Source organism: Aethalodelphis obliquidens, unplaced genomic scaffold (assembly GCF_003676395.1).
Source record: "Aethalodelphis obliquidens isolate GAN/ISIS:26980383/991018 unplaced genomic scaffold, ASM367639v1 scaffold1, whole genome shotgun sequence".
NCBI lineage: Eukaryota > Metazoa > Chordata > Mammalia > Artiodactyla > Delphinidae > Aethalodelphis > Aethalodelphis obliquidens.
Genome location: NW_020837945.1, coordinates 67,369,224 through 67,385,374, shown reverse-complemented (window position 1 = coordinate 67,385,374; position 16,151 = coordinate 67,369,224). Strand labels below are relative to the sequence as shown.

At 37.8% G+C, this 16,151-nt stretch overlaps 1 protein-coding gene across 3 annotated transcripts in view; it reads right to left on the bottom strand.

Moving 5' to 3' along the window:
* SLC15A2 (solute carrier family 15 member 2) overlaps positions 1-16,151 on the bottom strand; it is an 84,503-nt gene that overhangs the window by 65,026 nt on the left and 3,326 nt on the right. For all 3 annotated transcript variants that reach the window (XM_027106159.1, XM_027106153.1, XM_027106166.1), the window contains exons 3-8: positions 14,291-14,378; positions 13,548-13,689; positions 5,498-5,590; positions 4,300-4,399; positions 2,378-2,468; positions 2,015-2,092 (exon numbers count right to left, since the gene is read on the bottom strand). In XM_027106159.1, the coding sequence (XP_026961960.1) occupies positions 2,015-2,092; positions 2,378-2,468; positions 4,300-4,399; positions 5,498-5,590; positions 13,548-13,689; positions 14,291-14,378 (592 nt within the window). The remainder of the gene's footprint in view (positions 1-2,014; positions 2,093-2,377; positions 2,469-4,299; positions 4,400-5,497; positions 5,591-13,547; positions 13,690-14,290; positions 14,379-16,151) is intronic.

The window sequence follows — 16,151 nt, the reverse complement described above, 5'->3', positions numbered from 1 at the left end:
GTTGGCTTTTCTTCTCCCTTACTTTCACACATCTAGTCATATCAAGTTTGTCAATTCTGTCAGGACCAAGGAGGGTGAGCTAAGTGAGGCACTCACCTTGAGCACAAAATTTAAGGGAGTACCAAAATTCAGTAATCAAGACAAAGGGTATCCTTGTCTCACCCTTAACCCATTTTTTCTCCACATCACAGTCAGAAATACCACTGAAAAATAAAAATCTAACCATCATTCCTCTATTCAAAATCCTTTTGAAGCTCTCTACTAGTCTCCTGATAAAGTTCTAATTCCTTAGTAGGTTAAAAGGCCCTTCATTATCTAGTTTCTGTCAGTTTCTCCTCTCTATCTTTCCATTTATGCTCCAGGCAATTTGAATTCCTTTAAGGCCTTCAAATATGTCATACTATTTCTCATCTCCTTGTCCTACAGATACCCTGTCCTATTTCTGTTTCACTTTCAATCTTTTCTTTGATTAATCTTTGAATTAATTGCTGCTAATCCTTTAGGTCTTACCTTACACATCATTTCTTTCCTGACCCTCGAAGTCTTAGTCAGATATCCCTCCTATGTGTTCCTATAGCTTTCTCTGTATTTCACCAGCTGTGACAGTGATCATACTATATTGAAATTTCCTGTTTTCTTATCTGTCTCCCTCCTCCTGCTGGACCAAATAAATTCTTTGAAAGCATGAATTCTGTAGCTATCTAATTCACCAGTGTGACCCCAAAACCTAGCACAGAATCTGACACATAAACGGCTCATTAAGTCAATGTCTATCAAATTAATGAGTGAAAAAATCAAATGAATAAATTAAATTATAGTGAAAAGTCAGAGAACTGACTTATTAGTACCCAGAAAATCGAAGCAGCTGACTAATGATGACAGCTAACACTTATTTAACATTTCATAATTTATTAAACATTTCCATTACAGCATCTTTTGATCTTCATAATTACTCTGATATGTAAATAATATTATTGTGCAATGATCCAGAGAAAAAGACATAGTACTAATCAGAGGAAAACCAGGAAAATATTTGGCTTCAAAGGGAGAAGGAAGCAGAGAATGCATTATCACAGGGCTCCAGGAATTACGCATAAATTTCCTTGGAATTGGAATTGCAATCTGATATAATAATATTAGCCCCCCCCCAACCCCGGGTAGAAAATAATCAGATGGAACATTGAGTCTCTGGGCTCTTTATCCTCTATTGAGCTCTTTATGTGTTTGGACTGGATATCTTCCAGTGGGGGGTGTCACCCAAAGGCTCAGTGTGAGAACAGGTTTCCAGGTCAATGATTAGAAACAATCATGTCCAAGTTTCCCCTTAGGCTGTGTAAACTAAGCAACACACACATCCCCCTTCCACTTCCATTGCTGGGTTCCCTGTGGTAAAGAGAATGCCACTTGATCTAAGTTGCATCAGTTTCCCCCTACTTATCCAACTCCTCTTATTCTCTTTGCTTAAGAGCAAACTTCTTGGGAGCATTGCAGAGCAGGGCAGAAACGGCTAAACCTAGAAGCTACTTTAAAAGGCCCAACGAATTTTAAAAGTCTTTCAATTACCAGATAAATAACCATCAGATGAAATAAGCTAGTTCAAAAGGAAGGATTAATTATTTTCCTTGCTTCATTATATACTGTAGTGTAGATCAGTACATCTCAACCTTGACTACACATTAGAATCACCTAGATACTTAAAAAATTACAGATGCCAAGGCCTTATCCCACAGAGATCCTGATTTAATTAGTCCTACATAGGGTCCAGGGATCAGTCTTTCTTAAAGCTCTCTAGGAAACTTCTTATTAGTTATGTAACCTTGGGCACTTTTTTTTGAGGTTTCTGACTTTATTCAGTTAATTTATCTCCAATGTCTAGGGAAAACCCCTATAATAACACTTACCTAATAGGTTAGTGTGAGGACTGAATGAAATAGTTTGTGTAAAGTGCTTACATCACCCTTTACATGTGGAAGGCATCAGTGGCTATTAGTTTCCTTTGCCCCACTGCACTTACCAAGAGCTATCACCATAAGCAATCCTGGAACTCCAAAAGCCAATGCATAGCAGTCTTTCCCAAAACATTGCACATCTCCTACAGGAAAACAAAACAAAACAAAACAAATTAATCCTGAATCTTAAGTCTTTGATGTTCTATTCTGTAAGCTCAGGTTTTTGAGGTCATAGACATAGCCATCCTCTTTCTTCCCATCACCTAATCCACAATCCTTCTTTTAGGCCAGACAAAGCAAGGTTAAAAGAAATTCTCTCAGATTTTCAAACCCTTATAAAAGGAGAAGATGGACAGGAGGAAGACTTGAACAGATTTCTGGCTGGCCTGAGTAAAGCTTATACAGAGTCCCTCAGAAAAGATACCAACCTCTCAGCATGGGTGTGACAAATGTAGAAATCAAGCTCCCTGCATTGATGGAGAGGTAGAAGACTGAGAAGTATCTAGTCCGTTCCTCTGCCTGAAAAAAAAAAAGGCCAAATCATCAGTGCAATATGCCTCCTACCTCCACCCCCTACCTCACGTTCAGACTAAGTGAGAGGTACATACACAGAGACAGATTCAGGCACTGCCTCTGTGAATGTGTATGTGAATATCATATCAGATATTTTAACACATATCTCGCTGACCCCAGACAAACATTTCCCTATCTTTCAAACCCTAGTACAAGCATCTTTAACATTCTTTTACCCCTTTATCTTGGCAAAAATGATCATCTGTACACTATGCCTATGTATTGTGTCCTATACATATCTATTCTAATATTAGTTTCTTTGCATTAAATGTCTGTTTCTTTCTGTAGGTTGAGTTCCTTTAGGGCAGAAATTGTACCTTATTATTTTCTGTATTCCCCACTAGCATAGTACCTGTTATACTACAGACAATAAATGTTTATTAACTGAATTTATTAAGTGATTGAGTGACTAAATTAAATAATTGATTTTGTGGAATGTGTGGTAGGAATAGGACTAGAACATGGGACAGTGGAGTAAATTGTCCGTCAAACAGGATAATTTACCTAATGTTTATGGGAAGTCTGCCAAAGAGTATAAAAGGATGTCTGTGGGCTTGGAAATGGCTGGTGGAAACCTGGAGGTGGGTTTGTACTATTATTGAAATATCTTTGTGGAGCAGTTACAAAATGAAGCAATTTTCAAATACAGTTGCCGATGCTTTATTCATTGTGCACTTCTGTGCTTCATTCTGACACCCCAGATCTTTTCCTGACACATCAGCACAATCCTCATTTTCTATTTATGGCGTGTTTTGCTTCCTCTTCTGGTCCCCATTTAAACTCATTACACCAATCTATGGGTATAGTTCATTGTGCATAGAATCCCACTTGCCAGAGGTTGGTTATTTCTCCAACGTCAGCAAGCAATTATGATCTATGGACCCTCAGGCAGATAAAGAATATAAAATAACTCAAATGGTCTGAAGGGTTAGAGACATGAAGGAAGACAGGACACAGAGAAAGAACAGAGTGAAAACCCAGAAACATGGTAACCAGCTACAGAAGAGGGAATAATACATGGAGACAGACAAAAAAGAAAACTGAGAGGAAAAAAGAGGAAGCTAGAAATGTTGGCTGATCTAAGAATAGACTACTTCCCTTGCCTAGTTGTCACTGCTTCCTTATACAGGCCCATTTTTACCTTTATTCATACTGTTTTCCCCTCCCACTGACAGTGGCAAGTATTTAGGAAAAGAAGGAATGATCATCCAGACAGGTTCATCTAGAGAAACTCATTCTGTTTTATTCCAAATGGTCCTTTTCCCCTTTCATAGACTCTCAAAGCTAGAGATGCTTAAATCATCTCCATACTACTCATCACCTCCCATTCCCAAAGTGATTACCATGTATCTTCTTAAGTAACTCAAGTGAGAGTAAACTCGCTACTTCCAACTATTTGAAGTTTTTCTTTCCATCAAGCCAGAAGCTAGCTTCCTATAGCTTTCAGCCATTGACCTTTGGTTTAATTACTGATATCCTTCAAATATCTATAGACAGCTAAGATATTCTCTTTAATTCTTATCTTATCCAGGCTATAAATATCTCCATTTCCCTCAACCTTTCTTCATAAGAGCATCTTTTAGTCCATCTACCACCCTGGTCACTTTCCTTTGAAATGTTGCAGTTTTTCCCTCTATTAATGACCAGTACCCAGCACTGAACACAGCTCCTCAGATATGATCTGACTGGTGGATCACTTCAATCTTGGCAAATGGTTACCTGCCGTTTGATGCCTGCTCTACATTCTTAAAAAACACAGAAATTACAGGACTCTTACATGTTTTTCTTCAAACTGGTCTCCACCAAAAGCTGCCACACAGGGTTTGATACCTCCTGTCCCCAAAGCTATTAGACTCAAGCCGACCATTGACAGGACTCTGAAATGGAGAGGTGAGAGTACTAACCATATTGATACTAAACACAACTGTAGAAATAAAATATAGAGCTACAAGAGAAAAAAAATGTGTACAAGGGCAAAGACCTCCTTCACATTTCTACACTGTGGGCATTTTCCATATACCTTCAGTCCTAGGGGAGACTCAGGTACACTTATAATCCTTGAGTTTCTGCCAGAAAGTATACATTACATGGTGAGATTTGTCCCTGATAGTTTCATTTACCCCTTGTGCACAACAGATAGAAGCAGATACTGAAGGAACTCCAACGTTAAAGCACTGGTTCTCAATCTTGTCTTAGTCAAAGGGACACTTCAATAGAATGACCTTGTGAACCCTTATCCCACATATCCTTAGTAACCACAAAATAAAATGTTAAACTAGTCATAACTAATAGGAGTAGTGTCACTGATTTCTGAGGGGACAAAAATAAGGAGGTATCTAATATTTATTAACTTTCAAACAAAATTCTTAACTCATTGGAAAATACACATATAGGCACAGTATAAACATGAATATGTACGACCTGCTTCTTGAACAACTCTAATCTTCTCTACTGACTGAACCAACAGACATCAGAATCTATCAAGAGTCTCTGGCATCATAAACATCAAGAGCTTAATAAAGAGGGATAGAGAAACTGGAATATATGGAACTACACATAAATGGAAATAATCCAAGCTTTGAAAATGAATTCTACAATGTATTATAAGGAAATATCACAGACATTTTTTTTTAACTCTGGTAAAGGTACAATGTGTGGATGGGTGAATAGGTGAGGGAATATGGAGGGCATGAAGGTTTTAATGTCTTCAAGCACATGAAGAGTTTTTATCAAAAGGATACTAACTGGGCATTCTACTAGTCCCCAAATATTTAATAAAAACAAATGAGCTCAGATAAAGCAGGAGAGTTCAACTGGTCAAAGTTTTTTCCTTAACCAATTTGGTATTAAAACAGATTGGAAAATAAAGGGACATCATTGGTAAGAAGACAGAAAAACATCTGTAATGAATGTGTGAGACATTTACCTGCCCAATGGAGGAAAAGTGGTTTAGTTTATTCCATGATTTTACTCACGTGTGTAACATTTGTCCCCCCAGTATTGGTAAGGCACCCATGGACTTGATCACATGGCCAAGCACATACACCAAGGAGAGATAGATGATTGTCCTGTTGAGAGAGTTAAATCAGTCAGTCTACAAACAGAATTCAGAGATTTGAGTTATTACAGCCTCAGAGTTCATACTGTTCTCAATGCCAGGATAAATGGAGCGGCAGGAGGAGGGGGTAGAGGAGGAAAGAATTACCTGAGATATGCAAATAGAAATAATAATGGTGAATGAAACAAACAGTCTAGAAAAAGAGACAGTAACTCTTTACCCTGTAGTGTTAGAGATAATGGACATTCCTTTCTCATACCTGCTCTCTTTTCCCTCACTAACCCCACACAAACACAGAGTACCCCTGATCTTGTGTAGATATGTCATGACCAGGTTGGATTTGTAGCCAGCGATAATGTTTTAAGTAAGGAGAACCAGAAGAACAGGATACTTTGACCCGAGGTTTCTTCCAAGGAATGTCTTTGGCTCTAGAAATCCATAAGGGTCAAGAAAGAATGTCACATAAACAGGAAAAAAGGGATGGTTAACACAAAGAACTTTCTCTAAACACAATCACTGGGATATACAGAGAGGTAAAGGGCTCTCAGGTTCAGTCTGAACATTTGGGTTAATTGTAATCCCCACCACAGTTTCCTCATGGACAATTTCCCAAGGGTAAGAAAGGAACCAGGGTCTTTGAACAGACTTTCCAGTGATATAGCTCATGCAGTTGATAGGGACTTGTTGTTATGCTGTTTTTTCAAAAAAATCTGAATGACAAACAGGAAGTAGAAGAGTGAGGAATTCCAGTAAGAACATATGTAGAGATATACACACTGAAACATGGCATACTACCAAATATACAATGTGTATTATTTGTATTAGGACACCAGTATTCTCTCTATATATAAGTAGAATATTAATACTAGAAGGAACCTTGGAAATTATATAGCTTACTTCTGTGATTTTGAAGTGTTATATGCTAATGTGGAATATAAAGAATGGAATGAAGGTAGCAGAGAGAGGCTGGAGATGTCAGAAATCTCAGAATGTGGATTTCTCATTCTAAATGCCTAATCTTCCTAGGTTGGCTCTCCAGGGAAGGGATCTTAGAGGGTTTATAATGGGAAGCAGGGGATAAGAAAGCTGAGTGACTAAACCAGGGCTAATTAATATTAGGGGAAGGGGCAGCCTTTTCCAAAAGGCCTTGTAGTGTCTTCTGGAGAAAAGTTTCCTTCATTGGAATAAAAAGAATGAATAGAAAGAAAGGGAATAAAAAGGGACTGAAAAAAAGGCCAAAAATTATGAACACAAAATAGATAATCTATGCTAAATCATCACAGAGAAAAAACAAAAGGAGTCTGAGCTGGAGTGATAGTCTGCGTTGGGAGAACAGGGCAATATCAGGTTGTTGGACTAAATGAATGAGAGAAGTGTAAGTGCCTTAAAAGGAAAACAGGCAACCTTCTAGGTGAAAGATTCAGGGAATTAGTCTAGAATGTGAGGAATATAAGACAGGAAGCTAATGGCAGAGAACTTTAACAGAAGTAGAGAGAAGTCAAGAGAGACTTGGAAATTCTGCATTTGAAATGGAGTCATTGGGGTCATTACAATCCCAACCACAGGACACAGATCTGTTTTAGATAGACTTGACCAATCTTCCATTTGCAAATGAGGAAAGTGAAATCCAGAGAAGTCAAAGGATATTTTTAAGGTGACATTCTAATTAGTATTAGGATTAGGTCTAGAACTTCCACTTTCTTACAGCCCAGCATTCCTTCAATTTTATCATGAACAAGTTAATGTGGAAAAAGGAAAGGGAAGAGAAAGAAGTTTTAAATTTTATTTAACTGTAAGAATATCAAAAGCCAGAGACATTTTTAATTAAAGCTTAGGAACTGAGAAGGAGTATGTGCAGTAGGCATATATTATTGTACATACTTCCTCTGATGGCAGAGGAAGAGACCTAGGATAAAGAGGGTCAGCTCTGATGAGACAAAAAAAAAAAAAAAAAAATAGTGGGGGAAGGACATGCTATAGACACACTCAAAAAAACCCCAGAAATTGTAGAGAAGACATCCAAAAGCATATTTGGCAATAAACATATTTAAGAGAGTGGCTTTTAGTGATTGCCATGATCAGGAGTCCAGAGTAATAGGCACAGGTCACAAGGTAAAAACCAACACTAGGGACTATGACTAAAAATGTTATTCTCTCTTAAAAGCAACTAAGCATCAAAAATTGCATCTGAGCATGTAATTAACCCTCTCAGTAGATGTTTATAGAAATAATAAAAATCCAGTGTCCATGCTTAAAAATTTTCTTTTCCATTGTATATCCACTGGCTACTCTTTCCTGTGTGTAGCCCTGAAGGAAGGTTCACCTCTTTCCTGACATAGCGAGTTCCTTATACAAGAGTCAGGGACCCTGGGTACCCATTTTCTCTTAACAAAGCTATGATTCTGCGACTGCAAACAGAGGAAGCACTTTTAATAGAAGTTGTTTACTAAATTCAGATGTTTCTAATGTTATAGGATGTTTTTCATCCTGAAGATAACATCTGAAGAAAAGGAGAGGAGTTTTAAATACTTATATGCTTATGTTGCTGTCATCATTGTTTTTGTACATGTGAGCTCACACACCCCCCGATAGAACAAGTTACTCATGTTTTCTCCAACTCACTTTCTCTCAGAAAGAGATACCAATTCATCCCCAAAGAGTTTTGTTATTTAAAAAGCAACCACAGGGTTTCCCTGGTGGCAAAATGGTTAAGAATCCGCCTGCCAGTGCAGGGGACACGGGTTCAAGCCCTGGTCCGGGAAGATCCCACATGTCACGGAGCAACTAAGCCTGTGCACCACAACTACTGAGCCCGTGTGCCACAACTACTGAAGCCCATGCACCTAGAGCCCGTGCTCTGCAACAAGAGAGCCACCGCAATGAGAAGCCCACTCACCGCAACTAGAGAAAGCCCGCACACAGCAACGAAGACCCAACACAGTCAAGATAAAGATAAGATTGGAGCTGATTTCTTTGATTTGCTTTGGTGTTTTCACGGCAGGAAATGCTTTCAAATCATTTTCTGTGTGTAATCTGAATGCAGGTAAAGAATTCCTCAATTTGTCAGAATGCTAATTAAATGTAATAATAATTTGTGTAACCTGCTGTGATACTAAAGTGGCTAATGACAGTCACTTGGGTTTCCAACCAGGAAGGGTTTGTTTTAATGCACATGTCTAATTTAAGAAGTTCACTGCTTTATTATCATGTAATATTGTCGTTTGCTTGAAATAGTGCAAAGCAAATAGTTGACTGATCACTCCTTAAGAATTTATGGTTTCTTGTAAAATCAACAGAGAATCTATTTCCAAAGAAAGAAATATCAAAATTAAGTAATAATTTAAAAATGTACGGGGAAAGTATCTCAGGCAACTCATAACAATTCCTAGATGTTTTTTATTAGTCCATGATGTTTTCACAGTAAGAAAGGCTCTAAATTTATAGATAAATGCTGGGCCTGCTACCTTAATATGTGAGTGTGGTTGCCCTGGATGCAGTGCAGAGGATACACAGAGGTGATAATTTTGTGCTCCAAGAGAATTAATGGTGGAAAGTTACACGATGCTCAAATAGCTCCTTCCTTAGGAAAAAGGAAACTATCCAAAAAGTCACACACCTAGCAGAATCTATTGGAACCTTGGGACTTAGATATTTTTATAATCCTATTTCTTTTTTTATAGAGCTTCAAAAAATCATCTTTGTTCAAAAAGAGGAAATATTTTCTTTACTATAAACGGACAGAACTTCTCTCATATTTTCACAAATGTTGGTGTTCTTCTATTTCAGGAATTAATTAAAAATGTTGTCATCAAATAAAAATTCCCATATTATTTAAATTTTTTTTTTTTTTTTTTTGTGGTACGCAGGCCTCTCACTGTTGTGCCCTCTCCCGTTGCGGAGCGCAGGCTCCGGACGCGCAGGCTCAGCGGCCATGGCTCACAGGCCCAGTCGCTCCGTGGCATGTGGGACCCTCCAGGACCGGGGCACAAACCCATGTCCCCTGCATTGGCAGGCGGACTCTCAACCACTGCGCCACCAGGGAAGCCCTAAAATATTTCTTTTATTATTATCAAGTGTCAAAGGTAATCAAGGCTATTACTCTTGAGGCACAAAGCAGATGTTGACATAAGAATGCTCTTTGTCACTACCCCTTATTGTCGTATGCCATGGTGCCAGTGATGTCTCACCCTAATCCCTGGAACCTATGACTATAATGAGATGTCACTTCTTTAATTATGTTATATTATATGACACAATTGACAGTAAGATAGTGAGATTAACTAGATGAGCCTGATCTAATCATATGAGCCCTTAAAAGCAGAGACTTTTCTCTGGTAACAGAAGGGGAAGAGATTCAAAGTTCGAGAAGGGTTTGATACACCATACTGATAGCCTGAATATGGAAAGAACCATGTGTCAAGGAAAGGGGACACCTCCACCTGAATGATGGCAAGAAAATAAGAACCTACAATGACAAGGAAATGAATTCAGGCAACAACGAATGAGGCTGGTGGTAGATTATTACCCAGAGTCCAACCTAGGAGACACCCCGACCTGTGAGCCAACTGACTGCCTCCAACTTCTCACTTACAGAATTGTGATATAATAAATGAATCTGGTTTTAAGCCAAAAATAAATAAATAAATTTATTTTAAAAAAGTAGCTGAAGTAGAGATTAAAAAAAAAAAAAAGGAATCACAATACCCACAACAAAATAAGTCATCTTCACACCTGCCCACACCTACCTCAGTCTTGTGCCTACATTTGAGTATCTGAGGGTGAATAAATTTATTAATTGAAACACTTGCTGTGCTGTGGGCCTGTTATGTACCAGGCACTGTTCTAGGTGCTGTGGATAAAAATATAAATGAGACTTTGTCTTCTAAGTGTCTGAAGAAGGTATTAGATTCATATACAATAGTTGTGATAAGACAGAGTTTGGTAAATGTCACATGAGGGTAAAAAATGAGTTCAGAGAACTTTAGATTACTTCTGGCTAGTGGTGAAAGACGTGGGGCAGAGAATACTCCACTGCATAGGTGGAATTTGAACTGAGCCTTAAAGGGTTTGGACATAGAAGGCTGGGGAGGAAGGAGATTCCATGAAGTAGAAACTATGCAAACAGACATGGAAAAGAAATGTCCCTGTTTATCATTAGGTAAGTATTAGTATTTGGTTTTTCTCTAGTGTACATTTTTGAAAGGGAGTATGATAATAAGAGCAGAAAGGTAAGTTGGATGAGATTAGTAGACAGTGTGTTAGCAGAAATTTTTGAGCAGAGTAGTAATATGAACAGAGATTCCTTTTAGGAAGATTAATTTGACAGAAGTGCACAGACTCAATTGTGAACAAAAGATATGGGAAGCAATGAAAACATCATACACGTCCATTTCAATAGCCCAATTTAGAGGCTAATGAAAACCAAAACTAGAGTAGTGGTGATTGATGGCCATGGGATTCAGTGTTGAGGAGGGAGAATGTGAGAGAGATTATAGAAATAGAATTGGCAGAATTTGAAAACTGATTGGATGTGGGAGTATAGGAAAGCTAGGAGAGAGGATAAGGTGGAATATCCAGGAGATGAATGCTAACATGCAGTTATAATGCATAAGGGCGCTTGAGTGACAGGTTAAGATTACAGAGTTTGAGGAGCCATTAGCATATAGGTAAAACTGACACCGCAGAGCCTGCTAAGGGAGAATCTGGAGAAAGGGAAGAGGGTAAAAGGTATACACTGGGGAAATGCCTACATTCAGGAAAGAGTAAAGTAAACAAAAAGCAAAAGAAAAGCCAAATGAGGAAGAATCCAAAAAAGTAAAAGAACCAGAAAATACAGTGTTAGAGAAGTCCAGGAAGTTTCAAGAATTTAGGAGTGATAACAGACTAAAATGTTAAAACACGTTCAAAGTGAATAAGAATTTAGAAAAGACCACTGGGTTTGATAACAAGGAGATCATTACCAGTGATCTAAGAGAGAAGAATTTCAATAGGATAAAAAGATGACATACTATATATTATTTCACTTACCGTAATCTGCTTTGTATTAAAGCTAGTTGAATATGAACACCATGAAGCAGGTATTATGTCTTATTCATCTTTTTATACCTCATGGTTCTTTGGACAAATAGAAGTTGCTCAATAAACATTTACTGAATTAAACTCGATCAGCTTAAGTTGAATCTGATTGGATTCTACTGCACTGCATTACATTACTCTACCCTAAGGAGTGATAATGAAGAGTGAGAAAGGAAGGCAACAAATAATAAGTGATTCTTTTAAAAATCTGAAGGTAGTGATTCTTTTAAAAATCTAAAAAAGAAGATAGAAAAAGAAAGGTTAACAATAATTTTGTTTGTTTAAAGGTCTCATATTTGCCCTTGCTTCTAGGTACAGGAATCACAAAGAGTGTCTCTGAGGAAGAATTTGAAGGAAAGAGATGGAGGTATTGAGGGTACAAAGACACCAAGGAGAGTGATCTAGGTGATGGTGATACATTTGTAAAAATTCATCCAGCTGTACATTTAAGACTTTTGGATTTGTGTACTTTATGTAAGTTATACCTCAATAAAAATAAATTCAAAAAAAATTAAAAGTACCTCATAAAGGATTGAGATTGAGGGCACGAGTGGAGGTTGCTAAATTTCCTCTGAAATAGTCAGGAAGCTATTACTTACCAAATCTCAGATCTATACTTTTTCAATCTTAAAGGAAGTCATTTTAAAAATAAATAAAATTACTACGTGATATATGTGAGTCTTTTATTCTATAACTGAATGAAGACTATATACCATGGTTTATACTTTCTTTCTGCACATAGTGCCAACCCTCTATCTGGATGGACTCGGTAACTACTACTACATAAGGAGCAAACATAGATCTCAGCCACCTGCCATACCTTTCCCAAGGCAAGAAACTGTGTTTAGTACTAAGTTGTGGTTGTAGCGCTATATTGGGTGCTGATTAAAAACTTTAGAAGAATGAATATATCTAGGTCAAAGTGAGATAGAAACCAATGTTTACTAAAGAGGATTCCTTGGAACACTAGGTCCACAAGAAATCCTGGAAAAATATTCCACGGTTAAATAAGTTTGGAAAATACTACATACCATAACCTCCTCTTGGATATTTTATAGTATGAGTTCACAAGTTAAAGGCTGTAAGAAGTCATGCAGTAAAGATACCTTTTTAGCTTTATTCAGCCTAGCATTTTCCAAACTTATTTGACTATGAGAGCTTTATGTTCCCATATAACATTCATTAGATCCTATACAACCAATTTTCAACAGAATGCAGTTTAAGAAATGCTAATTTAGACAATTCCATAGATGACAAGTCTACAGAAAATACCTGAGTGATGGATATCTAAGAGCCATCTCTAGCCCATGAGGATGATGTTATAGGGGACAAAAATAACACTATCCCAAACATATCTCTTGGTGCTATTTTCAGGGACTTAAAAGATACTGAACTGAATAGACCATTAGTCTAATTCATGAAGATATTTATTATATTATTAAGAAATAAACTACAGAAGGTTAGAGAAGAGAAACAGAGATGGTAAAAGAGCTAAAAAGAGGGATTCATAAGAAGATAGTGAAAGTGTTGGGATGACTCAATCTAGAGAAGAGATGGATAGTATATCAAATAACTACATTGAATTATAAATTTTCTTGTGGGTAGCAATCTCTATCACCTGAGATCAGAACAAGAACTAGTCTTAAATTACAGAATGGAAGATTAAAATTAGATAAAAGAAAAAAACCCTGCTGACTGAAAAGGGTATAGAAATATTGGAAAAACTGATAATGAAGAGACAAAACCTTTCTGTATTGTCAGTCTGAGAGAGATTCTTATTTGTCATGGATGACATAAGCATGTTCTTGCTTGGAAGCAAGAGGCTAGAAGTGATAGTCTCTGCACAATTAATATGTGCAGCTTCTTGGACTGTGACCTCCCATCATCCTTACTTGAATTTTCCCAACCATGAGTCAGCAATGGCTGCTCCCAGGATGGGAGTGAAATAACAGAGGCTGCTGAAGGCATGGTATACAGATGTGGAAGTGTCTTCACTCCAGTGCAGGAAATACAGGAAATACAGGGTCAGCACAGCTGAAGCAAAAAAAGAGACAAAACAAAATAGATGCATTAAAATGATTTATGGAGCAGAAGAACATTTGATATGGTCTTTGAAGTTGATCTTGACCTTCAACACTCCTATCAGTGAAGTGATGAGGGGTGATTGCTGGGCAGTAGAAGCAGGGCCCCTTGGAGTTGTGGGAGTAAATGGGGCTATGCTTAGTATACAAATGCAATACTCCTCCCTTCAGTCTACGTGTACATAGCATCATTTAGGCTAATCCAAAAGATAACATGGGGCTTCTAATATCCCTTCCTTCTCCTTCCCAGCAATGATATAACCCATAGACCCGAGGAACAGAAATGAAGAATGGAATGTCGATGATGAGAGTTTTTCCGCTTATATTCTCATAGGCTGTGTTCTGATTTCCACTTGGCCTTTCTGTTCTTGGCCTGTATGAGTTAGTAGGTGAAATCCCATGAGGCATTTTTTGGAAGTCTTCGCCAAAGGAAAGGACCAATTGGATGAAGGCAGAAAGAGTAGATAAGGGAAATAAGTGCATATGAGATAGGTTGTTACAAACATGGGGTGAGAGTGAGTGGAGAAGAGTAGGACTCAGGGACACAAAATTACCTTTCATGCCATAATAGGAAAAGCGCTCACAGAATTCATTCACCACAATGAAGACAATACTCAGTGGATAGTTGGAGCCACAGATTTTCTAAGAAACAAAAAGGCAATGGTTCAAGCATGAACTATATTTCCCTGTTTAAACCATTAGATTGCTCCACAACAGAAAAAAATCATTTATTTTAAGTTGCCATGATAGGTCATGCGAAACAATGGCCCCTGCTCTTCATGAAACAGCCAGTATCACACTAAAAGTGCTTGCATTGCTGATTTAGCAGTGAGAAGCTATTCTGAATATTACTTTGTTCCTCAATTCATTTAACATGAAACTGCTCAGGCATTCCTTGTTACTAGACACCAGGACCTGTTCATCTTCCCACAAGTACTAAATGAAAAGCCTGGGGCTCTGAGTAGGAGAATAATCATACTTATTTTCAGGAACATAACAAAGAGTTGGCCTATGGAGCACTTGATGTCCAGGCAGTCACACTCACATGTCAGTATCCTGCTTAGCTCCACTGTGCGGATTAACCTTTCTGTTTCCACTTGCCCCATTCACTCTGCTGGGAAAAATCCTAGCAACATGAAGGTTTCCCATTCAGTGGCTACTGAAGCCAGGCACAGAGCCTAGTACAGATTGCTAGAGGTAAGATGACTGATCACCTTGACCTTGGGCAGAGAGTTCTTAAATCTTGTCAAATTAAATGGCCATTGTTTCTATGAAAGAGAGATTCTATAACATTTTCATGCTAATCCTTTTGGGCATTAAAAGGACTACGCTATTTCATGCACTGTATCAGTCAGAATAAAAGGAACATCACGTATTATTTCAAATCCTTACCCATTATGATAGTCCAGTCAATATGAGAGGGGGATGGAGATATGTGTCCTTGGTTCAATCAAATCTTATCATGAGATTTTTATTGCCTTTTCTTATTCATAAGATGTACATACATCTTTGTAAGCAGCCTCAAATTCTTTGGGACCAGAAAATGTATAACTAAATAAATTAATGTATTCATTCTTTTATCCACATGGATATATAAAAACAACCCTCCAAAATATTAATATACATTAACATATGATAAAAACTTGCTTGGAAGACAATATGAATTAGTCTTATTACCTTCCCAGCTCACAGCTCGAGAATCATGCAAACTGAAGTTTAGTAACACATTTCTACTAGCTATGTAACACTGTCACTGGCTGTGTTAACATACTGATCCAGGCCATGTCACTATACTTGGCTTTATACTTCAGTTTTGTTATTCCAAAGAAACTACCACCTCTAGAATACTACTACAGTTACCTCTTTGCCTGTAGTAAGAATTCAGTAAATACTGGCTAGTATGTCTGTATCCTCTCCATTTACAGGATTTTGATATGAGGACTGAATAAGAATTGGCAAGTGCTTTAACAAGTGTATAAAGTAAAACATTATTATTACTCTCTTGTTTCTCTGTCCTTTCTCCCACTGTAAACTGGAACACAGTAACAGAAACTAGATCTATTCTAAAACTTCTCTTGGTGGTCAGCATAGATTCTGTGCACAGGGGAAACTAAGGGCTGAGATTTTTTTTTGGTGAAGAAAGAACAATCACACACAGTTCTCCAGAAAGGAGTACTTGCCAAGTTTCCCTGGACATTCAAATTGCTTTTTTTCCACCCCAGAGAAACTCAGAATATACAATGAAATATAGCCAAGTCCTGGATACCAACTGAAGAACTCTACCTCTTTCTGCTGCTTCCTCTCCTAAGTTAAAGGAAACTTCTGTTTAGGTTTGGTTTACAGGTTAATTCTAACTCCAAGAGAGAATAGTTTTTAATACTCTAACACAGCTCAGCGTGAAGCTCCAGGGGCCAA